The sequence below is a fragment of the Dasypus novemcinctus genome, chromosome 12, assembly GCF_030445035.2.
Source record: "Dasypus novemcinctus isolate mDasNov1 chromosome 12, mDasNov1.1.hap2, whole genome shotgun sequence".
NCBI lineage: Eukaryota > Metazoa > Chordata > Mammalia > Cingulata > Dasypodidae > Dasypus > Dasypus novemcinctus.
Genome location: NC_080684.1, coordinates 86717872 through 86744376, shown reverse-complemented (window position 1 = coordinate 86744376; position 26505 = coordinate 86717872). Strand labels below are relative to the sequence as shown.

General features: G+C 37.6%; 1 protein-coding gene across 7 annotated transcripts in view; it reads left to right on the top strand.

Moving 5' to 3' along the window:
- The window catches only part of IGF1 (insulin like growth factor 1), a 75981-nt gene extending 56339 nt beyond the window's left edge, over positions 1 to 19642 (top strand). For 2 of the 7 annotated variants that reach the window (XM_004446809.5, XM_012521523.4), the window contains exons 3-5: positions 746 to 927; positions 2269 to 2320; positions 14723 to 18118. In XM_004446809.5, the coding sequence (XP_004446866.1) occupies positions 746 to 927; positions 2269 to 2320; positions 14723 to 14748 (260 nt within the window). In that variant the 3' untranslated portion in view covers positions 14749 to 18118. Of the gene's footprint in view, positions 1 to 745; positions 928 to 2268; positions 2790 to 14722 lie in introns of those variants that run through there. The other 5 variants (XM_058308637.2, XM_058308636.2, XM_004446810.5 and 2 more) reach the window with 4 other exon arrangements.
- The last annotated feature ends 6863 nt before the right edge of the window (positions 19643 to 26505 follow it).

Here is a 26505-nt window from a genome sequence, read left to right as displayed (position 1 = left end):
TACTGTCATCCATTCCAAATTCTGAGGCTACTAGATGGAGGCAAAAGCATGTATTGCTTTTTCTTAGGCCATATAAGACCCTAAAAGAGGGTGTTTAGAAGAAGGGTATCAATATTTATTAAGGACATACTGTGCATCAGGTGCTGTGCTAAGCACTTTTCATAATTTTACATTTAACCCTCAAACAATCCTTTCAAGAAAGATATTATTATCAACCCCATTATGCAAATGGTAAACTGAGACCCAAAGAGCATAAGTGACTTGTCCAGAATCATATAACAGGTTTCCTCAATCTGATTTTACAGTGGGAGAAGTTGAGCAAACAAGGAAACGTTTGTGTATGAAAAACTAGGTAGATTTGCTAAAAAGGCTAAGGGAATTTAGCACATGATCTTCTTTTAATTAATCTCCCTGGCAGCTTCCCAACGAACTTAATCTATAAGAAAAGGCTAGGATTGGGCATAGACAAAATTCTTGACAACAGATTACTGAGGACCTGGGTGAATTAGCACATATGAGTGAGATAGTGCCACCAAATGTGGTGCAGATTCCAGGAGAGATACTGGCATCCAGAAGGTTCTGTGTGGTCAGGGAATATTGAAGAAGTTTCAACAAGAGGTTGAGACATTGGAGAATGGATAGGTTGACTAGGTGTGGGGAGAGGAGAGGCATGGGAGCTGGGGGGAAGGCGGTGAAGATTTCAGATTCCACTCTAAAGCCGGCCCACTCTGTTTGATTTGCACAGACAAGCCCACAGGGTATGGCTCCAGCAGTCGGCGGGCACCTCAGACAGGCATCGTGGATGAGTGCTGCTTCCGAAGCTGTGATCTGAGGAGGCTGGAGATGTACTGTGCACCCCTCAAACCTTCCAAGTCGGCCCGCTCTGTCCGCGCCCAGCGCCACACCGACATGCCCAAGGCTCAGAAGGTAAGTCAGCCCAGGTGGGATCTGGCCAACCTCAAGTGATCCGAACCTTCTACGTATAGATGAGCCCAACAGTGATAGCTCATCATCTAAACGTGTGACTAAACATTTGCTATTAGACAAAATTGAAGCCTCAGCTTCCTCACTCACCAGTTGAGTGCCCATGGGCAAATAATGTAACCTATCGGGGCCTCAGTGTCATCAGTAAATGGTGGATTATTAATAATATCTCCAAATTGGGTTGTAAAAATTAAGTTAATGTACACACAATGTTTTTTGTGTGTCTATACAAAGTAAGTGCTGGATAAGGTTAACTTCTGCCATTATTTTAATTATTAATAACAAGGCATGTAACATTTCAAGTTTGGGGATTCTGCAATGGTGCAAAGTAAAACATACTCTAAAATGGGAACTATTTGAAATCCACATTCAGTGGCAAATGCAATTAAAGGAAAAAGCTAGATATAAATAGTACCTTTTGTATGGCTCTAAGAATGCCTAGACATTTCTAATGATCAATTCTACAGGTGTCTTTTCTTAAGAGCTAGATTAAGAACAAATCCCAGTGGTCCTGTCTGTGCCATCAGAAGCACATAAACCTGATGCACAATAGGCACCTGATAATTTTTTTGCTGAATAAGTGAATGAATGAAAACATGACATTTTAGTCATTAAGTAAAAAAAATAGAGAGAGACACAACTAAAGGGAAGGTGAAGGAAGAGAAAGAGAGAATGGAAAGATGAGTTGAGAAAGAAAGAGCTCTCATTTAGGTCTCCTCAGGGACTCTGTGGCATTTTTTCCCTATGTGGTTGTAATCTTTAGAGCCAAAACTAACATTGTACAGAAAGCACAAGATGAGAGACCAGTCAGCTTACAATGACACCTTTGCTGCTTCCTGGTCCTAAACTGCAGCTGAGGCTAAGAAGGACCATGGGGGCTTAACAGAGGTGTGACCCCAGACGGCCATCTTTAGTGATGGAAGGGGACTGGGCAGAACACAGTAGCCACTGGGTGAGTCAGGAAGCAAGTACCTCAGAAGTAGCCTTAGGGTAAACATGGCTGGAAAGTGTGCTTGAGGAGGTAAAGGTGAGTTCATTCTTTCTCTTCCCAGGTGACCCAGTACCCCTCGATTTCTAGTTGAGGAGGGAGTGAGTGTCAGAGATGAGTCCCAAAGTTCTGAAATGTTGAGTGTTATGACTGAGATAGAGTCCCATCACCACTGCTGATGCTCAGTCTGACGTCGTATAAAGCCTGGGCACCCTGGGCTGACTATGAGGCTCTATCTTCAGGGACTCCACAGGAACCACCTGTTCTCAATGCAATTATTTTTGTAATGTTTACAGTATCAGCCCCCATCTACCAACAAGAAAATGAAGTCCCAGAGGCGAAGGAGAGGTGGGCCAAAGAAACACCCAGGAGGGGAACAGAATGAGGGGAGAGAAGCAAATCAGCAGATCAGAGGAAAGAAGAAAGAGCAGAGGGAGACTGGAGCTAGAAACTCTGAACACAGAGGCAGAAAAGGAAAATGGAGGAGAGAAGGAGTAAGGAGACAGAGGCAAGGATGATGAGAGAAACAGGTGACCTAAAGAAAAGCGGGAAATGCTACAGAGGAAATGAAGAAAAATGGGACTGGAGGAGCTAGATAAAGCATGGAAAGAGGAAAAGGAAACATCTTGTAGAATGTGGCTACAAAAGTTGAGAAAATGTAAAAGAAAAACATAATGCCCAAGAAAGTCCAAAGAAAGACAGTGGCAAGACTGAAACAAACAAAAAAAAAAACAACCAGGAATAATAAAAAGAGGCAAACAAGACACAGTATCACACCCCCTCAAATTAAATTAAATTAAATTAGGATAACTACCAAGGCTTTGATATGCATTTTTAAAATTTTATATGAATCTGTTATAGAAAAATTATTCCAGTATATGACCAGAGTTAAATATTAACCCCAAATTCTCAGCAAGACTGCATTGTGTCACAGAAGTTCCCAGATTTCCTTTCCTGCAGTGTCATTGGAGGCTGTATTTCCTAGTCAAGTCCAGGGTTTGGGCCAAAGGGCATCCAGTATTTGCCTAAAGACCTGTGAGGTAACTTATGACAGGAGGTCACTGAACTTTTTTTTTTGTACTTTGGAATCAGATATGGAAGATTTCTGATGTTTAGCTTTGGCCTTCTGACTTCATCTACTAGAAAATATATTCTCTGTCTCTGTCTCTGTCTGTCTCTGTCTGTCTCTCTCTGTCTCTCTCTCTCTCTCTCTGTCTCTCTCACACACACACACACACATACAGAGAGAGAGAGAGAGATTTCTAAATCTGTAATCCTGTGAGTTCTTGCTCCATAGGAACCCTAGGACTATGTGAAGGTAGAGTCGGAATTTGGTTCAATCCCTTCATTTTAAAGCTAATGACACAGGCCTAGAAATGGCAGGCAACTTGCTTGGGTTCTAAGCAGCTCTCTTTCTAACCAACAAAGCACAGCACAGAATCAAAGAAGGTTAAGAAAGATTACCAAAATAAAAATATGAGACAGAATGGTCACATGAAGTATTCCCCATTGGTTTAATATTTTTCCACCAAAAAGAATGGAGTGAATGGGAGCAAGGCACTGGATTTTCCTGAGTGAAGAAAAGCTAATTACCATCACAGAATATAGGTCCTAGAGATGTTCTCATTCAATGCCCTTGATTTAATCAGTAGGGTTAGGGCCTTCATAGATAATGAAGCAAAAATATTTAAGATCATCCAAATTGTGAGTTATAAGAGCTAAAAGACAGTGCAAGGGAGAAAACCTCAGCCAAGCAAACGACAATACATGGGGTTAGGAGATGACTAACCCAAGAAGTGAATATTTCATCCAAGTAGCCTACTTTGAAGATGGCATAGTATAAAGGAACCTTCTTCCTGCCTTGTCCTTCAGGCCCCTGCCATGCCTTCTACTTTAGGATTAGTCTTCCTTCCAGTTCACTGAAAGCCCAGGCTACCTCAAATACAATGAAGATGCTCAAACCTCAAACCAGAAGGAGATGGTCTACTCCAAATCATATCAAAACCTCATATGACTTCAAAAGTAGACCCTGGCTTATAAGGACAGATTGAAACCAAGTTGGTGCCTGACTCCAACTGGCCAGCCATCTTATTTAGAAGACACTGATTTCTCCTGCTAAGACATCCATGCTTTGGGACCAACCTCAGGCCAGAACCTACTGGGACCATCAACTTACAGTAGCCTGCAAATACAGATGGATTTCAAGGGACCACAGTTCAGCAGAACAGTTAAGAGTTCATGTCCCATGGAAAGGTTCCTTGGAGGATTATCTCTTCTTTCACTGTCTGAGTAAATGTCAATTATAACGCAAGGCTTTGGGTAAACTATAATTATATATTTACTTTGCTATCATCAGGAAATATCCAGTCTTCTCTAACCCAAAATTATACCCAATGAGAAACTTCATTCAAGAAGAACTAAATCAATGGCTTTAAAAGAAAAAAAGAAAAGACAAAAGGAATAGAACTTTCTAGTTAAAGAATCCTTAACCCCCAGACTATGCATTAAAGACCACATCTTTTTGGAATGGATTTTAATTCCAAAACAAACATCCTGAACTCCTGTATATGATTACTGAACAATACAGACTAGAAAAGAGGAAGAATCTATGGTTGTCTTTCCTTCTCCTCCTTTCTAGGATCAATACCTAAGCACCTGATGATACATGTCATGTAATGCTGGATAGACAAGTGGATGGACACATAATAGCAGATGAATAGTGGTTGAGCAACAGACCATAAAAATAAAATGAAGTGGAGTTAAAAGGATTTTTCTCATCCTGCATTGGAAAGTGAGACCAGTGCAAAGAAGGGGCGATGAAGGATCTGTGCTGTGCCTATGCAAATCTTGCATGTTTGGAATTCTCTTCTATCTAAATTGCTCAAGAACCTACTGCTATAGGTGGCAACTGGCAGAGTACTTGATAGTGACTATTATGTATATATTAGTCCCCTCGATGCTTTTTTGAAGGCAGCAGATAGTCACCATATAAAATTCTACTGTCTCAAGTTCAATCATTTCTTTTAGGCCAAATTGATGAGTGTGTGTGAAACTAATGGGAATATGTAAGACACAGTGATCTTGAAATAAAATCATTGAAAAATAATTTTATTGAACATCTACAATGTATAAACCTCTGTGCTGTGCACCAAGGATTGATATAACGATTCAAGAGGCAGTAAAACCTGGTTGTTAAAAATACAGAATACAAAGTCAGACTGCCTGGACTCAAATCCTGTCTAGCTATCGGGCTTTGGATAAATCATATAATTTCCCTATGCTTCAGTCTCTTCATCTGTCAAATGGGGGTAATAACTGACTTTACCTCATTTTGTTGTTTTATATAGTCCCTATACAATTTATGTTACTTATAAAATAGTGCTTATACAAGTCTAGTGCTTACGCAATATACGCTTTGTCTACAAATTATAGTGCTTACAATTGTGCCTGGCACATAGTAAGCACTATTAAAGTATTAACTAATATTATGTGACCGAGCTTTGAAAATTAGAGTTACCTGAATAAGAAACAGTTCTCCTCAAATGGAAGCAAGTCTCCTATCATCGAAAGTGTCAAGTCCAAGTTTGCCAGCATTTTTTGGTGACGTGGTTGTAGAGGTTCAAACGTATGAGAGGAGAAGAGAACTAGATTAACCTAAGACCCCTTCCAACCCAGATAACCCCTGGTTCTATGAATAATTCCAATTTAAATGATAGCTGGGCTCTCCCATGTGAGGACCCATTAGCTTTTATTTCAAGGTCACAGAATGAACTCTCAGAAAACCACCATTTTTCTCAAGCAGTTAAAATCAAATGTAATATGTGTTTTCATTTCATGGTGCCTGGGGAAAATCTAATTGTAGCATGAACTCCAGCTCTTGCTAGTTTTAAGTAAAATTGCCAAAATAAATAGAAATGTGGGATATTTCCGGGCTCTCACGGCTTCCGGGACACTTCAGTTTCTAGGGCTGCCGATCCAGTGCCTTTCACAAGCATTTGATCTTCTTTCAAACATCTCTTGAAAACAAACAAAACCTCATACAACTTCAAATGTGAGTACTGTTAGGATGTAAGGGTAGAAAAGGAGGCACAGAAATGAGCTCCCAAAGAACAACTCCCCTTCTCTTTCCTTGATCAAGGGTAAGCATGTTTTCTTAGGTCATAACATTTGCAGTTTCTCATGTCCATTAGCACCCTTAGGGGAAGATGAGGGCTATTCTCTCTACTTACCTGTGTGAAGGGAATAGGGTTTTTATCAATATTTACTAGATAATATGGAGTTGACTTTTAATTCAAGGGCAAAATTGATAGTCTGAAGTTCAAGGGGAAACCTTTGGTACAAAGAAAAGATTGACAATTTTAGATGAAGCAGCATCCCCTCTCATGAGTTTGAAATGTCCACTTTTGAAATCCTCAACCTGTATAATCACCTCAATGCTTACAGCCCAGTTACTGCCACTTTTGAAAATGAGTGACAACATTTATTGACCTAAAAAGGACAAGTCCACTTTTAAAAAAGGAATAGCTGGGATGAACAAGGGTTCCTCAGGGGCCAAGAAACCTCTAAACTTTCAAAGCCAAAGTCAGCTTCTCCATCCTCGAGGGTCTAACCAAATCCAAGAATCTTTCCCTGATGCCCGATGTTAGGGGTCTTTTTTATTGGGACTCCCTAATGTCTTTAGTGCTACCCCCATTTTTATCCAGAAACCAAGAAAGATGACTTAGAAATATAAATTTAAGCTTTAAGCTCAAGAAGAGAGAAATGGAAATTGAGAACAGCAGGAACTGATGAGATATGTGAGATGATGGGTCCATGAATCTATGTCAAGTACTTCTAGAAAGCAGTTGAAAAAGTTCTCACTGTATCAGGAACTCCATTGCAGCCTCATCTTTTGCCAGATGAGTAACAGAAGCTACAAAATATTTTGTAAAATCCCAATCTTTATTTTCTTAACTAATATGGTTATAGCTTTAAGAACCACTAATCAGGAAACTAAATCTTTTGGGGGAAAAAGTGAGGGTTAATAGTTAGAAATATGAATACCAAAAGTATATCCAACTGGTTTTAATTCTAAACATCCATGATGATACTTTAGAATCTGTAATTAACTTTAAGAGACCATTTTTGTAGAGAGGAAGATTGAACTTCTTCTTCTTTCCTTTGTGTGTTTGGGGATTGGGGGGGTGAATGTAGTTTTGTGCTCTAGCATTTTTATACCCAGTGAGTGTTTGGGGTGAATTATTTTCTGGAATTATAAGTAAATACAATTTCCTGACTTTTCTTTCAGTGATGCTAAATTCATCTGTAAAAAACTATTCAGGAACAACTGTCTTCCCAACTTGTCTTCCCAAAGACCCAGATTCTAGTCCTAAATTAAATAAAATATTATTCAGGAAATAAAAGGAATATTATGAGAGGGGCGAAAAGAAGTTGGTTTTCTTCCTGTGATATCTTCTAAGGATCCAGGGGCTTCAAGCATTTCCCACCTGAACCACAGAAAGGGACTATGCTATGAAACCAGAACTTTCACAGAGAATCAATTGGCAACTTTAGAAATTTCCAGGCATAATTCTTGACCAGTACAGTTAAGGGTTGCTGAGTCCAGTTGGTCTTCCTTCTATCATCCCCTACCCCTACTTCTAGTAGAGATTGGGATTATTGACAAAAATTGTCACATGCTCTCACCATTCTCCCCTTCCTTAACCATAAATCTTTATTCACTCTGGCATACACCTTGAGTCCCATTGGTTCAGTTTATTTGAGTAGACTTAAGGTATCATTGTCACTCTAGCAGGAAAAAGGTGGCAATGGGTTGTACTGTTTTACTTCGCTCCTCTAGCTGGCATGGTCAGAATTTCCAAAGGAACATGAAATGTTAAAAGCAAGACGTGATAAAGGCTGAACATGATGGCAACTCTTCTCTCCGGTAAAATAGCTCCAAAGCTTCCAGGGAGAGACCAAGCCATTTTACATCAAACCCAACTAGCCAAATGGCCCAGGCTTTCAAGCTAGGATTCATATGCCAAAAGGTTTATAAAACTATGTAAAATATATAAATGTTTGCATGGGGCTTTCTGTCTGGCCAACACCAAGAGGCTAAGTAATCAAAGACCAACCAGCACTGCCATCTGTGAAAATAGGATGTATTTTCACAGCTGTAGATAACAATTAGGGCAAGACAAAAATTCCAAATGATTAGGCGCAAACCACGGCAGGTTGAGGGTTGGGTAAGGATTCCTAGTTGGTTGACAGCTGTAGTCTAGAGAATGTGCAATATTTATATTGCGGTGCAAGTGTGGCATGCTGAATAGTTTACGAGGCATTACAGGTCTAGAAGAAATGAAAAATATGAGTCAATCAATAAATGTAAAGCATTATTATTGTTATTTTATCATTATTGGTTGACCTAGGCTGCTACTGACTGTCCTGGTTTCTCTCTTTCTAAATGATATTTGTTTCTTTCTTCAAAAGCAGGCTAGGATGGAGGTAGAGGGGGTTTTGGCACAAGACATCAATTCTGTTTTTTTTCAAACAGAATGCAGTCATGAATTATTATTGCACCATTTGCCTTCTTCTGTCTTGGAAAAAGCACTGGCTGGCACCCTGTATGTTTACTTTTATGTGCTGGAGGCTCCCATCAGCCTTAAACAGATGCAAATCACTTTAACTTGTCATAGTGTTATTTTGTCCATTCTAAAAAGTTCATAAGAACCTTCCAAACTTCCGAAATTTCTCTCAATTCCGTGAGGAGGAAAATTCAGATCACAGCATTTAAATGTTCTACACAGATTTGTCACACACACAAAAATGAGTGCAAGAGGGCAACACCCTTTTCCTACTAACCCTGTGAACTCATCACAGTTGCACTAAAATGACACCGAAAGGTAAAACCTTGAGCCTTACATCTCCCCAAAGGTCCTGTAATATATATTATTGTGTATACTAGTTTAAGTATGCTAGGATAAACTGTGTGTCAGATGAAACAATGCGATTTTGGAGACTTAGGAGGAAAAGAAGAATCAATCCAGTTTTTAGGTAAGAATGTACTCTTTAGCACATATTGGTGAAATTGCTAGAATCTGGTGTTTCACTTTTTTTTAATACCACATTTGAACCTTTAGCAATTCCAAAATCAATTCCTCTGGGAAAGACAGCGTGCTTAAGATATTTTTTTTTTTATTTAAAAATGTAACACAAACAGCTAACTAAACAAACTGCCCATAAAATCAACACTCTAAGCAGCCCTGAACCCTAAAGGATTTTACAACATCCACCAAGTCTATTAAAGGCAACATAAATACCTCACTCTAGCAAGGGAGAGTACCCTTCAGCATTTTTTTTTTCTTTTTTCTTTTCAGGCTTCTAACCCATTTGGTAGTGATTTCTTACCTCATAGGCAGGAATAGTTGAAATAGAATCAACTGGTGTCCTGAAGAATAAGACAGTTGCAAAGACAGTATAATTTTGAAATAAGGTGGGGCAAGTACATTTTTTCTGACTCCCCAGGATTTGATAGGGATGCATCAGTCACTGAAAAAGAGCTATGCATCTACTAGCTCAGCACCCAAGGAAACTCTGGGCACCCCAGGGGGTAGCTACTCTTGCCCCACTCTCAACCAGAGAAAGGGCTGCTTTGGCAACAACAACAACAAAAAGCAATAATAATAACTGATATTTACCAGGCACTTGCCCTGTGGCAAAGACTATAGTGAATCACCTCATTTGATCTTCACAGTAATCTGTGAAGATGGGAAAACTCTAGCAAGTGGCCCAACCAGATTCCAACCACAAGACAGACTCCAGTATGTTAACTCTATTCCACCACTCCTACAGGAAATTTAAATCAAATCATTGCATGCTTTGCAACTCTGCTCAAAGCACCAGGCTTGGGTCTAGGGATAATGAAGTGATGGAAGAAACATGCTATCTGCCCTTAAGGAGCTTACTACTTAGTGGACAGACAAACATATGCAAAGCATCCTGGATTGCCATGCAGTCTAAGGAAAGCTCAGCAGAGTCATTAAAGAGTCCTTGAGCCAAAGGTGGCCAACAAAGAACCCCCATTTTCCAAGGAAAATAAGTCTGCTTTAGTATCACCATCATATTCAGACATTCCTTTAAAGGATTGGCCCACTCTAGACCAATCAACAGTGGCCAAAGAAGATGGTCATATTGGAGGGAAAAAATTCCCACTCCTGCAGTAACCACATAAGCCATGTTTCCAGAAAAATCCAGAGGCTTTGCAGACCAACACAGCTTGACTCTTTGTTAAAGAGGCAGCCACATACACTAGGAGCAGAGGTCTCCTGCAGCGAGCACCATGTGCTTGGTTTTAAAAGTCACATCCCAAAAGGCCGAGTGGATCACATGACACTCACTCTGCTTCCCTTCCAGAGATGAAAGGCTAACAATTCTCCTGGAATTTGAACTTCTGATTCCCTGTAGTAGAGTAATATCCAAGTTGATACTCATGCATCTAAATTGTCCTCTACCATTCCACGTGTATCAGGGCACACCAACAATATAGCTATAGCACATCCTTTTCAATAGGTTAAGACCTGATATGTGAGCCATCTTGCCAATAAACCAGCTGGATTTTTTTTATCCCCACTTTGTCCTTAGTTAGTACTTTATGCTGTACAATAGGCTGCTAATATTCCATGCTAGACAGTATTTTCCCAGTGTTTTTTATAGGGTGCCAGGCATTTCCTAGACTTTATGTCTCACAATGCTTCATTTGTCTGGAATGGGTGGAGATGGAAACATAGTCTATTGAGAACATCACTGCTTCCTCCCTGAAATTTAAAGAGCCTATTATCATCCTTCTTTTAGATTCTGTCTCTCAGGCCAAATCTCAGAAAGATAGGTACGGAGAAAAGAAGAGTTAATAGCATTCAGAGGGTTAGCTTTTGCTAACTGAACACTGTGCTACTAAACTTCTCTCAGCAACCATGCAATGTGTCCCAGCTCATACTTATGATCAGGGAGGGCACCCACCCTCTAGATTAGAGTCTTCTCTTCCCAGGGCACTTCCATACCCTCTAGACTGGCATCTACCACCATCTGGGATGGTGGGCAACCCATAACATTATCAACTATTGCTTCTGGACTCAGAAATACCAAATATTGTTTTGCTTCTTTGGACAGCAGTATAGCAGAGTAGCTAATAGGTGGATTCCAGAATCAGAACGAACTGGTCGAAATCCCAACACTATCACAACATCACTGTAAGAGATTAGGCAAGTTCAAATTTCTTAAAGGTAAAACAGGAAGGATACTAGTACTCATCCCCAAGGTTTGTTACAGGAATTAAATGAGAAAGTATATACAACTAACATGCATAATACAGTGCCAGCACATAAGTATTCATGTAATATGAATTATTTTTATTTCAGTCCTAAGTCTATCTCTCTTCCCATGTGACTAAATCCTAGCAATCTTCAGCTTGGAAAACGGAACTACTACACAAAATGCCTCTCACAAGGTCATTGTGAAGATTCAGTGAGACCATTTTATAAACTCCAGAGCCTTCAGCAAATGTTAAACAATATTATTATTGCCATTGTTATTAGCCCTTGTTATTGCCATTGTTATTAGCCTTAATCAAAGTTTGTGCATTGCTTTCCAAAGTAAAGCTTGGACCTAGAATAAGAGCCAAGGAATAATGAGAGAATGCTAATGCCTTCTTCAGAGCTTTCTCTAGCTTCTTAATTACCTGTGTATGATACACAATGTGTAATAATGTGTAGCACAAATTAAGCCCTTCTCAAATTTATTCCTTTATGTGTTAAACTTTCCTTTAGAAGTATAAATTTCCTCAACCAATCCTGGTGAGTTGGAGGACCAACAAATATATATATATATATTTTAAATAATCTTATCTCACCTGGTGTCATAGGAAACAATATTTACTCACTACTGTTTTCCTTTCAAAAAATCTGTCTCGTTGCATACTAGAAACAGTTTCAGTTGGTTTGTTTGTCTTGGACAAGCTGTTGAAGTGAAAAAGTTTTTGCTTGGCTGAATGTGGGACAGTTTCATAACCCTTCAAGAAGTAACTTGAAGACCAGTGCCAGCTCCAACGGCTGCTTCTAACATGCTTCCACTTGCAGCGCATTGCCAAGGGTGGCCAGCATAATTGAATTAAGACAATGAGCAAAACAACAGATGCAATGGAGACCAAGTTCCTGAGTACTTTTGTTCTGTCACTGTCATTGTCTGCAACAAAGAAGTCACATGTGAGAGTCTGGGAAGGAAGCCAAATGCAAACGAGACGACATCCCAGCTGGTTTTGAATGGCCTTCACCTCATGTGTGTGTGCATGGGAACCATGCTATTTGGAGCAGGGTCAGCTTTACTCAAGTGAGTTTAAGCCCATGGCTTTGCTCTGATGCTGAGACAGACCCAGAAGAAAAAGACCAGAGGATCCCTCTGCTCAGACTTCCCACTTCATACTTTCTGCGTTGAGAGAAAAGAAAAAGAATCTCTCTTGAAGACCAAAGATAATAGCTATATGGTTGACCAATCTAACCTCAATCTCTTTTGCTATAGCCAGCATGAATTCAATGAGTGAAACATAAAAGACACCTGAATGCTTTCTTCTAAAATTTTGGAGTTAATTCAGCTTGAAAGGAACATTGAAGATTAAACAGTTATGGAGCTTTCTTTTGATTGGTTACCATTTCACTTTTCAACAGTTTTTCAGTTTGGGGGTTATCCAGATTCTTTAAAAATCATCTATTTTTCTAAATTGGTGTGAGCCTCTTAAACAGAAGAGAAGGCAAAACTCAATTTAGTGTATTTGGCTACTTGTTAATTTGGTTAGTAGTTTGGGAGAGAGGTAGTCTCCTTAATAGTAGCATTTAGGGTCTTGGTAAGCCACATACCAACATGAGGATCCATTGAGAATTAAACAGAAATGTTTCTGTTTGGGATTAGTGATTCTATTATATAACCCCATATGTTTTTCTTTCATTTTTCTAGTGACCTCCTATAAAACAATAGAGTAAAGTATAAGCTTAAGAAGACAAGTTTAGTGACTGGTATCTTAACAGTAGACAGTTTGTACAGCACGAATGCATGTTAAGTGAACTTGTAAAAGTTGTGTGATATTTGGGGGAAAGTATCAGGACTTTAAAACAGATGGCATTTCAAGCTATCCTATACAAATATCTTAGTTATTCCCACTGGCTTTTTTCAACCGTTACTGAGCTAGATATTTTAATAAATGCTTTTACACAGTAATGTCATCTCCCTTCTATTTAGTCAGTACATGATATTGGCAATCAACTCAAAGTGCTAATCATCTTTCACGCAGGACTGGGTATAGCTCAATGTTCTTGGTAGCACAGAAAATCACATGTAAGAAAGGCCATCAAGTCGCTATGGAACTTGGCCAATAGTTATTATTTCCAGGGATCGGTAGCTGGTTTCTCCCTGACATTAGTAGTAGACCCTCCTACCCTCTTTAGTCTTGGGTCTGAGGTTTGAGTGACCTCAAAGGTGCTTTAGCTCCTGACAGTATTGTGATTGTATGAGGTGGTCATTACCTTAGCTAGGAGGAACAGGCAGGTTGGCAATCCCAGCCACCAGAGTGAGAAATCTTGTTTTGGATCTTGATAGAAACATATTCTGGGGAAAAAAGGCATTGTGGTTCTGTGAACCTCACCCTGAACCAGTAGTTGTCCACTCCATCCTCCAAGAAAGGACCCTAATGGCTAGAAGTGAGACAAAGAAGCACTGTCAAGTTTATGCATGTAAAGGACATTTCCTCCTGGATTTTATTTCAAATTTCTTTATTAAACTTTGCTATGGAAATACATTAAAGGCAAAAAAAAAATATTACTATAGAAACAGTATAATAACTTGATTATGAAAATCAGAGTCAAGTATGTTCCTTCATTCATTCAATGAATTTATTCCACAAGTATTTATTGAACAGATGCAATATCCTGGCCACTATTCAAAACGCCCTGCTCTTACAGAGCTTATATTCTAAACAACACTTGATATTCCTTAGCTAACAGCTTTATGTGTTGATGATATATAATAATAACAATAATAACTAATATATATGTAATGCTTATCACATGCCAGGCCTATTGTAAGTGTTTTTACATACATTATTCTTTAATCTTATTTAGTAGATTATATTACTGCCCTATTTTGTGAATGAGGCACAAAGAGATTGGCCCTTGCACAAATTCACAGAGCTAGAGTATAAAAGAGCTAGGATTTGAGCCTGTAATAATATGTCATAACACAAAAATCTGTGATTCTACAAATTTCTAAACCAATTATAAAACTTCCTAATCTTCTACTTCTAAAACCTTTTCTCCTAAGGGGGAAAAAAATGAAAAAATGAAGAAAAAAATAACCTACAATAAAATCATAGAGGATGATCCCAGAATCTATTTTTTTTTCTCTCATTAGAAAAAAGATATTATAAGCGAGAAGGCAGGATTTTCAGGATCCCCTTACTATCAATTAACAGGAGATAGAGGTGGATGAATAATAAAACACATGTCTGTGTGATTTTATATAAAGCAATTTGTGGTATCCATACCACCAGGGTCCACAGAAGCAGCCTGCGTGAGATTTGGCCTGTCTTCCTAGAAAAATCAGGGCCCCAAGTGTCTATTAGATTGACTCCTGAAGTATAAGATATACAAAGTCGAGACCCGATGTTAGGAGTAGATGGATACATAAAACTTCAACAAGTTGATGTCACTTTTTCTCCCTTATTTATAGGAAGTGCATTTGAAGAACGCAAGTAGAGGGAGTGCAGGAAACAAGAACTACAGAATGTAGGAAGACCCTCCCAAGGAGTGAAGAAGGACATGTCACCGGTGGGATCCTTTGCTCTGCATAATTGACCTGTTAAACATCGGAAGACCTACCAAAAAGAAGTTTGCTAACATTTCAAAAGATGGGCATTTCCCCCAATGAAATACACAAGTAAACATTCCGACCTTGTCTTTAGGAGTGATTGTTAAAAGCTTCGCACCTTGCAAAAATGGTCCTGGAGTTGGTAGATTGCTGTTGATCCTGTATGAATAATGTTTTATAGAGAAAAAATATATATATATCTATATATATATCTTAGTCCCTGCCTCTCAAGAGCCACAAATGCATGGGTGTTTTATAGATCCAGTTGCACTAAATTTGTCTCTGAATCTTGGCTGTTGGAGCCACCACTTCAGCAGCCTAGTCTAAGTGGTTTGATTAATTTTTTTTCTTATTTGCACTTCTTTCTGCGCAACACAGACTATTTGTTTTACAGTGTCTGGTACTTGTTGTCTAATCCCCACACCCCCTTCATCTCCTTCATACTTGCTAAATTTGGCCTCCTCAATAACAGCAAGCAGTCATAGCACAACAATTTTTAATCTGTAAGATTCCATCTGTGGTATTTGCACCAAATATAAGTTGGATGCATTTGTTTTAGACACAAAGCTTTATATTCCCACATCTTGCTTAAAAAAATGCAAGTAGTTGCAACTTTGAGGCCAATAATTTTTAGGCGCATTTTAATCATAGAAAGTCTCTTAAACTCTCAACAGCTCTTTCAAATGATAAGTTAGTGTGCAACCTGATTAGGAACTTCTTTCTTTTTATTTTTTCCATATAAAGCAGTATGTAAATTTAGCACAACAATAATACAGAATATATCAACCGTATGTAAAACTCTGTTTTTTTTAGTACCATGGTGCTATTTTGTAGTTTGTTATATGAAAGAATCTGGCCAAAACGGTAAAAGGTGAAAGCAAAATGAAAGGGGAAGCCTAGAGCCAAAGATGCCACAAAGGGAAAGGGTGCTGAAAAATCCATACATTTGGGAAAGAAGGCAAAGCCCCCCAATTATGCCTTCCAAAAAGAACTAAAGAGACAAAGGTCCACCAACCCAAATTAGATTGGTGAGTCCAAAGTGGAAGCTGTGATGTGGGAAAATTCCTAAAAGTCTAAAAGATTAGGAATTTTGATAGTCCTAATCTCTCTTTCTCTCTGAAGAAACAAACATCTGCCAGCTCTGCCATAGGCTCACCACTGTGTGACTTTGGGCAAGTCACTTCACCCCTCTGTGCCTCAGTTTCCTCATCTGCAAAATGAGGGCAATATGTCATCTACCTACCTCACAGGGGTGGTGTGAGGATTAAAAAGCTAAAGCTCCAGATTTTTATCCTGGCTGGCTTGCTCTGAGGGTGCAATGTCAGAGCCCTTGAGTTGCTGGGATGTAAGGAATTGTTATAAACAACTCATTCACAGCATAGCTAGAGCAATGATTAACCAAAGGCTTCTGACATCTCATTCCTTGTCAAGGAAGCTACCCAAACAACTCCATAGCTTTTAAAAACACTTTTCAAAATAAGTTAGAAATATTTGACTTGCAAGTTGATTTTGAATTCTGCATTTAGATTTATGAATACATAGATAATTGAAAAGCAAGAAAAGGAGAAGAGAAAAGGAGAAAAACTAAAAGGTTTCTACCATTGAAAGGGTTATCAAAGTACTTCATTCCTTAGAACTCACTATCTATCCAGCAATACCTCTTCCCATATTTGAAAAATATATTTATTCCTTCTCTTTAGGCAACATAAGAAAAATGGCCCAATGTTTTAAATATTGAAATGATATTTAATAAATAGTCACAATGTTACTTCCCTTAATGAATTTTACTCTAACCCTAGGTTGAATATACATTTAAGTATTTGTCAAACTATGCTTGACTAGAGTTGCTAGTTGAGAGGCAAAAATTTCCTTCATAATCAGTAAGTTCCTCATGTGTTTAATGAACCCTAACTCTCTGTGATTGTGTCTTAACTATTCAACTGAAAATTGATACTGATAAAATCCTATGGTGAAGACATGAGGACAGGCCCAGGGTAGCCCAGAGAAGGTTTCGCTTCTGTGATCAAGACTTTCTTAAAACAGTGAATCATCCGGCATTCAGATCTTTTTATCTGCCTTAGAACTTTCAGATGAAAAGCACACAGGCTTGATTACGTATGCAAATATTATCCTTTATATTCTTGGAAAGTGTTTATGGAAAACAAAAAGCGCACACTCTCCAGTTTTCCTTCCACTGGGTCACATCAAGTTTCAGAGGCCGAAGAGAGACTTCCTGACCCTCTGAAGAGCCGCATGAGGAAGGCCCAAATTGATAGATGCTCCTGCTCAGACAGAACACATTCTCACTCTCTCTGACCACAGAATTCGTTGAATTGGGTTGGAGATGATGATCAATGTTCTGATCACTATGGACAGATGTCAGAAAGAAAATGAGTCATTTTTATCTTACATGTGTTTTACAGCTATATAGGTTCTTCAAAATGACACGCTCCCAGGATGTCACTTCTGATTTTTATTTTTTGTTCCCAGCCCATACCTTTTAAAATACTAACTCCCAGCAAGACTTTATAAGTAGTCTTCTGCAGACTTAGGGATTGCCTATCATAGCTGGACATGGTCTTTCTGTGACTTATTTGCTTAATTCTATTCCTAGCCAAAATTCTCCCAATAAGGAAATCTTAAACATGCAAAGCCATATTACCTTTCTTAACTTTTTCCAACACACAACTCTGTCCAACTGGATCATAAATCAACTAATCAAAAATTAACTAATAATACTAATCCACAATTTATTGCAAATGATTAAAATCTAGAAGTTGATGTAAACTATGGCAGTCAGCTAATCATCATATACTATAGTAGAATGACTCTGAATTGATAGGAGTACCTAAAATTTCCCAACTCAAAACTTTATGAGTTTTACTTTAAAATTTTGTTGTTTCAGAATTTTAAAATGGGGCAATTTCATGATTTTTATGAAAGAGCCATTAATGTTGATAAGAATGAGCTTTCCGTTTATAGGTTTTTTCCAATTTAATTGACAATAGTTGATACTTGGGTCAAATTTTCTGTTCCCAATTCCCCAAATAGTATAATGGTATTATTTGCACATTTTAAGATGGGGAGCCTCCATTGAAAACATTAATTCATCTTTCCCTCAGAATCAATTCTCCTGAGGATAAAGACAAACTCTTCCGATACCCATTATATTACACACATATACACACCCTGAGAGTCCAATAGAATACTGAGAAAAAATCACATCCTTGCAAATCCTATTTAAAAAATAAAACAAAACCCACAATGACTGGTCTCCCTTGAGAATCCTTCCCCTCCTTGGAATGTCAATGTTTGTGTAGATGAACCCTGTCATGCACTGTGGCTCCAGGATTTCAGTCACGAGTCTATGCCCTTGGAGAAAAGTTTAGAGTGGAAGATGGAGCGTATTTTGCTTTCCCATTTATTGTTTGGCCAGCTATGCCAATGTGGTGCTATTGTTTCTTTAAGAAAGTACTTGACTAAAAAAAGAAAAACGAAAAAAAAAGAAAGCATAGACTTATTTTTTTAAGGTATAAAAACAACAATTCTATAGATAGATGGCTTAATAAAATAGCATTAGTTCTAGCCACCACCCTCTTTCAATTTTTTATCACTCACAAGTAGTGTACTATTCACCAAATTGTGAGTTTGGGGGTGAATTTGGGGGTGCAGGGGCATGAGATGGTAATTTTTTAAAGCTAGAAGGCTCCATTATTTTGTTGGCCTCCAAACAGCAAAATAAGCAATGTTTTATCCAATCTCAACATCTTGATCAAGAGCATGGAACACAAATGGAACAACCCCCAAAATAAAGGGCCTTATAAACAAGTGGCAGAACTTAAAAGGTAATTAAATTACTTTTTTATTTTTATTTTTTGTGCTCTCTGCTCTAAAAATAGATATTCAGCAAGTGGATAAAATAAAAGTAAAGAGAATAAATATATTGATTTACCTGCTGAAAATAGCTTCTGCCACATTTCCCTTGGGTAATTCTTTGGCGTTTATTGGTTTGTATAAGATATTTTCCCATCCCCTAACCATCTCAAAGAGCTCTTGCTCTCATCAAAAACCATTAATTTCATTGGGAAGTGTTTCCTTGTGAGATGGGGGCTTATCTACTGATAAGAAAAGAATATATGAGAAATCGTTGAAAGAGATGGCTAACAATCTGTGAAGTTTTTTTGTTTTTGTTCTTGTTTTTGTTTTTTTACTTTATACAGTCTTTATGAATATCTTAATGTTCAAAAAATAACTCGGTTCTCTTCTTTTTTATACTGAAATGAGGGATGATACATTAAACCCACATAGATTCTATAGGCTAGATAGAAATGTACTTTTGACTTGCTGAAGCTATAATCAGGTTATTTTAAATGTTTTTGCTATTTTTAATCTTAAAGGATTATACTAATTTATTAGAGACAGAACCTGTTTGGCTCTTTTCAAAAGAAAGACTGTGCCCACTCAAATCATGTGGGCTTTCCCATCAATGTTTCCAAAAGACTACGTCATCATTTATTTTAAAATAGAAGAATTGTGATTCTTTATCCCCTTCCCCTGCAATGATCATAAAGTCCAGAATCTGAGGGGGAAAGAACAAAAATAAAATTGTATTCATTCTTTTTTTTTTTTTAGTGTTTTCATTTAATCCTATAGCATGTTTTTGCTTATCACGATTTTAATATTTTTTAAAACTTTCCTGTTAGGTGTTAGAACTTAAAACATATATATCTTTTTGTGTGTGTGATTTCTATTAAAAAATAAAAATAAAAAGAGCTGAGAAGACTGAAGCTTCAAGTGCTTATGGTACAGGATAAAGATATCAATTTAAATAACCAAATCCTACCTAGATCAATACTTTTTTTAAGTAAAAGATAAGACAGAGGCCCAGGGGATTTTTGAAATGGTCTTTATTCCTTTTAGTTCTTATTCTTGTAGTATCCACGTTAGAATTTTAAGGAGGGCTGATGAACCTAACACTCTGGATCGTGCAGAAAAAGTAGGTTTCACCTGTTCCCTCTTAATTAATGATTATACAATGATGTTAAGCATGGTCCCACTCCCCATCTTCAAATATCGATACAATCTTTCAAGAAAAAAAAAAGTTTTAATTTTAAAAACACAGGCACAAATATCCAAATGTCACTGCCCAACGGAAACATGAGCTTGGATAGAGATAGTTTTTCCTGCTTAATAACCCCAGCTAAATCACCTGTCACGTTCAAGATGATTTTTCATAATCCTTGAAATCCGCTTTAATTGCCCAGGCCTACAGCATTCTAGAAGTAAATATTACTCATTTTCTTTTGCCCATAATGCATTGATATAAAGTGAAAAAAAAAATGAAATTAGAGCTCTAAAATCCCTTCCAAACCACTCACTAGCCCAACTCACACACCCACAACTGTCATTTCTGTTAATCCCTTAATCTGATCATGTTTGGATATTTATCTTGTACCTGCTGCTAAACACACTGCAGGAGGGACTCTGAAACCTCAAACTGTCTACTTATATCTCTTATCTGTGTCTATGTATCATTAATGTCTATTCAAGATATCAAAAACTTTCAAACATCATGCAGCTTGTATTTAGTTTATTTAAAGGTCTCATATCATATCTTCCTTTCCTAAGAGAGTTAATGAACTATGAGAATTGGGATTATATCACGTATTTTGTTTCATAATGGTTTTAGCAAATTTATAGGCCAAATGTGATAAATAAACTTACAGACACTGAATTAATTTTCCCTGCTACTTTGAAACCAGAAAATAATAATTGGTTATTCATTATATCTTAGTTCAAAAGCATATTTTATTAAATTAATTCTGATTGTATTTGAAATTATTATTCAATTCATTTATGGCAGAGGAATATCAATCCTAATGACCTTTAACAATGTAACTAACTAAATCATTATCTTGCATTTACTGTTTAATAAGCATATTTTGAAATGTATGGCTAGAGTGTCATAATAAAGTGATATATCTTTCTTTAGTAATTACATTAAAAGTAATCATGTTTGATTCTTAGTTCTTTTGGGTAATGTTGGTATAATGTGTCATTCCTTTATAAAATCTACTGTCACATAGTATTTTTATTAATTAAGGTCATTGCAACAAATAATCATGAAAATTTACCCAGAAAGATGGAATTAATCACACCATAGTGGAGATACCTTATAGAATTTACAGGGTATATTTCAAAATAAGTATGTTTCAAAGGACTTATACAAATCATGTAAGATATATGAATCATGAAATATATGCATTAACAATAAAGCAAGTTTAAGTGACTGACCCACTCACTGTAATCCACCAGTGAGTTATAATTCATGACACAAAGTATTTGGGAAAAGATTTTCTTTCCAAAAGATGTAAATAAAAGAACATAATATATAGGCTGCATAAAATACCAATGGTACTTATTGCACTCCCATACTGAGATATTTTCTAAGAATGTAATCTCTTGGCATTGAGGTTTTTTTAAAATAAATATTTCTAATTGCTTACTGAATAGATACTATGAATATGAAACTCAAACTGCATTTGAAGAAGTACAAAGTGAAAAAATTAGTAAATTCCCTTTTATTGTTTAAGAGCATCTCATTTCATTTTCCTTTTTAAAAAACCTGCCATTAGCTATTTGGAAAATTGTCCAAATATTAAAAAGTCTCATGAGCCTCGCATTTGGTTCTAAGGAAATAATAATTCTGAAGCTACTTTTTAATATCTTCTTGCATGCCATTGGGAGCCCAGCTCAGTCTCACTGCCAGTCTCACTCTCCCAGGATTTCCCTGGATCTCCCTGGGACTCATTTAATGGGCAAGCTCTTTATCCAATGTCCTCTTCCTGTGCAGCATCTCGCCTTCTTTGGCTTCTCTGCAGACTACTTTCTGGACTATACCTTTCTCCCTGCATTCCCCTAAAACACCATTCACCAAAGCCTAACCTGGGTACAGCCTTTCATTATAGGTTTAGTAGTAGTAAAGTGGGAGAAGATTAAGCACAGGTCAGAAAACAACTTCCAATTCAATGTGAGCCAACACTGTAGCTACAAATCCATCAAAGAATTTTGGCTAATAGTATTCTTAAGATCCCTCCTGTCTTCTGTAAACTCTCCTTGCTATCCAACCCTTCATTACTTCCCTAAGAAAGAATTTGAAATAAAATACTATCATGTCCTTTTGCAGAGCAATCTCTGGCTCACTTTTCATCACAGAATATGCCCTAAAGGTGTTTTTGTCCTAAACAAAAGAACAATTCTATCCCTAAGAGGAATTCTGCCTTCCTCCAAGGTCATCTGGGCCAAATTACAACATTTTTTATTATATAACATTTTTTTCCTTCCTGTAAGATCTTATCAATGAGGATAATCACCACCCCAACAACAATGATATATGCTGACCACTTACTGTGGGTCAGTCACTACACCAAGTGGTTTACCTATATTATTTCATTATTCCTTATACCAGTCCTATGAGTTAGGTGCTATTAATAACTCCATTTTATGGACAAGAAAATGGAGGCTTAAAGACATCTAAACTACTGAAGATCACAGAGTGTCAGAGCCAGACTTGATCCTGCATTTTAGGACCTCAAAACCTGTCCTTTTACTACACCATTCATGCCCTAATCCACAGAATTGGTCAATATACTGATATTCTCTTTATATATATATATATATTTTTTAAAGATACTTAGATTTTATAAATGTTACATAAAAAAATAAAGGGGATTCCCATATACCCTGCTCCCTACACCTCCCACATTTGCCCACATCAACAACATCCTTCATTAGTATGGTACATTTGCTACAATTGAAGAACTCATTCTGGAGCATTGCCACTAAGCGTGAATTATAGTTTACATCATAGTTTACACTCTCTCCCACCCAATCTTGCAGGTTATGGCAAGACATACAATGGGCTGTATCTGTCATTGCAATGTCATTCAGGACAATTCCCAAGTCCCAAAAATGCCCCCATATTACACCTGTTCTTCCCTCTCTCTGCTCTCAGAACCACCAGTGACCATGCCTCCCCATCGATGATATAAGTTCTTACATTGGAAGAGTCACAATAAGTCTAAAGTAGAATACAATTAAGTCTACCTTAGTCCATAGTTCATTCCCCAATCCTGAGGATTCTGGGATGGTGATGCCCACTCCACCTCTAATTGAGATGGGGCTTCAATCCAATAGGGCGAAGGGAGGAAATATCTTGCTTGCAGTTGTAGATGCTCTCAGTTCCTTGGGATGGTCATTGTCCATCATCTTGTTTGTTGTCCAGGGTGAATCTAATAAACTGGACAGTAGGTGTTATAACTTCATTGAGATTCAGGGCCTACCTGGTACCTGGACAGCCCAAAGATTTAAGTCTCTTGAACGTACACCTATCAATTCTAGTACTAATTAAAGATTCAAATAGAAGGGTCAGAAGAGCCATGTGTAGGGAAACCACAACTAAATCCAATTCTGTCACACCAGGGAACATAAATTCCAAAGTAAGGTCCACTGGCAAGGCACCAAACTCCTGAGCTATCATCCTGACCATAGTGTCTGGATGTCTCCAGAGCTATCAGGAGCCCTGATATTTGAAGTAGTATTTACTTTGGCAATCAGTGAGATCCTGCTGAGACATGCATAAGCGTAACTTCTGGAATGACCTCCTGACTCACTTTGAAGTCTCTTAGCCATATAAACTCATTTGCCTTTACCTTTTCCCCTTTTTGGTCAAGGTCTTTCTCCAGTTGCATTGCTTGTTGGTGTTCGGTAGTAATCCCTTGGTGCCAGGGAGACTCATCCCTGGGAGTCATATCCCATGCTAGGTGGAAGGTAATGCATTTATACTCTGAATTTAGCTTAGAAAGAGGCCATGTTTAAGCGATAAGAAGGCTCTAAGGAGGTAATTCTTAGGCACTCTATAATATTAGGCTAAGTTTCTATTTGAAAAGTAATGGTTCATTAGTACAGTCATCAATATCAAGGACCTGTCAATGGACTAGCCTCCTTCACTAGTCATTGCCCTATACTCAGGATTCTTGATGTTCCATTAGAGAATGTGGCAGAGCTCCCCAGTATGGGAACTCGATATTCTTTCTGTTATTGTGTGAATCTCCACCCACCATGACAATGCCCCATGACTACTTGAACACATTTATATGCCTTAAATGTATGCCCCAGGTAAACCTCCTCCCATATATCCCCCATCACTGACACCCCATACCAGTGATCCTCTGCTGTCATAGTTGTAACTTCTATGATCCAAAACGAATGAAGCCAACAAAATAACCAAATATAATTAATAGAAAAATGAAATAATAATAATTTTAAAAATAAGAAAATAAAAATTTTTCTAAAATTTGGAATAATAAAAAATAAGGAAAAATTTTTTTAAACTTTTTTGACATTGTCTTGCATCACTGTAAATCTGTTGTCCTTTATGTTGTGACATTTTCTTCCATTTATTCCCCCAGTGATTTACTCTTTTCATTTTGTTTTCAAAGAAATTTTAGGTTACAGAAAAGTCACATACAGAATGTAGGGGATTCCCATATACCCAACATCCTCCCCCTGTTCCCCTTTCCACTATTAATAACATTTTGTGTGTGGGTGGTACATTTGTTACAATTGATGTATGAATATTGAAACATAGCTACTAACCATCATCGATGGTTTACATTATGGTTTACATTTGGACCACACACTTTTATAAATTTTGATGAAATTTAATATGGCTTGTATATTGATACATGCTTGTTCAAATTTGGTGTTACATACTACAGGCAGTAAAATAGCTAATTGCTCCTTTGAGTGATAAATTATTTTTGAGTATAATATTATCAAGATAACTAAGAAACTCTGCACAGTAACCAGTGTATCTAACAGGGCTTTCAACCTTACCCACTGCAGTCCCTCTCCCTGTTCACATTACATTGTCAATTCTTGATAGGTTCTTGATTCTGTACATAATATCCGATGATAAACCATTCTCAGGAGACTTGAATAAAGAAGATTATGCCTTGGGTCCTTATACACAGTCAAGAAGTAAACCTGATTTTAAAGAGTTTTGCCAAAAACTCTGGCAGGAATCCACCTCCTTTTCTCTCCACAGCTTGTCAAAGTCAGTGTGTCTCAAGGGACATGGGTGAATTAGTACTTTCAGAGACACAAATATGGACTCACAGCCTAGAGTTTCATTAGACCCATATTCCTATATCCCTGCTGTTCAAAAAAAGTGTCTCAGCCTGCCTGTACTAGGGATTCCCAATGGGTACTGTGCTGGCTCTAAATGGCATTTTTGAAACTTATAGGGACATTTGGAGTTGTCACAATGATTGCAGAGGGTGTCACTGGTATTCATTCAAGAGGCCAGAGTTTTGAATAATAATGAACCTATTTTTAATTACCTGAGCCTGGAGTATAATTCCTATTTATATACTCAAAGAATTTTTGCAAGATTTTAATATAAGCTGAGTTTTCCAGGAATGCAAAAACCACATAATCAAGAGAAGGTTGTACTTTACATTGTTTGGAACTTTGCCAAGGGTTGTCCACTGTTTCAGAAAGTCATATCATAGTGTTCAAATCTCTTTCTATCTGAATACCTGCCTATATCGGTCTGCACTTGCAGTTGTCACATTCCTGTTGATTACCCATAGAGATGCAAACATCTGACCACATCATATGTTTTCTACTAGAGTTGTGCCTCAGCAATACTACATTGTAATGCACGTTATTTTATTACAATTGCTTTCCTTTCGTTTTCCCTTTGTATTATAGTTCGGGCATCATTTTGATTTTTGTTGAAATTACATATGTCAGTATTATCCATGAATTTCACTTTGGGACATTAAGGTGTATATTGTAAAATATTTGTTATAAAAGAGGGGCTCTGGTTTTGATAGGGTTAAACCACTGGCCTATACACACAAATTATAACCCTTCATGGGTTTGTCACCTGGATGGCAGAGTCCTTGCCCTTTCTCAATGAGATGGTCAAAATGGAAGGCAGAGCTTAAAGCTGGTATCTTCCTCACCTGTTTATGTAAAGAGATTAAACCTCTCTGGAATCCAGGAGAGGATAATGTTTACAGTAAAAACAATATCTGCCTTCTAAATCAAGGGTTCTTAACCTTTTTGTTCCGCAGACCCTTCGCCAGTCAGGGGAAAACCCCAGACCTTTTCTCAGAATGTAACGGCAGATTGGTTTTTGACATTCAACTAGCGTCAGGTCTAACAACTACCGTAATTTTGAAGTATGGCTGAGCATAAGCAATTTTTCAAGATATGCAACAGCTGTACTGTGATATGAAATGAATACTCCTGTAATTTATTGCATACATTCATAAGTGAAGGGAATGCTAGATTAGAGATCAGAGAAAATAAGTTGATTTTTTTTTTCAATTCAAGCTCCTGGACCCTCTGAAATCTGGTTAAGAACCCCTGTTCTAATTTTTCTTTTTTTTTTTTTTTATTTAATCTTTTTTTTTTTTAATTATTTATTTTTTTTTAATTACATTATGAAAAATATGAGGTCCCATTCAACCCCACCGCCCCCGCCCCCCACTCCCCCCACAGCAACACTCTCTCCCATCATCATGACACATCCATTGCACCTGGTAAGTTCATCTCTGAGCATCACTGCACCC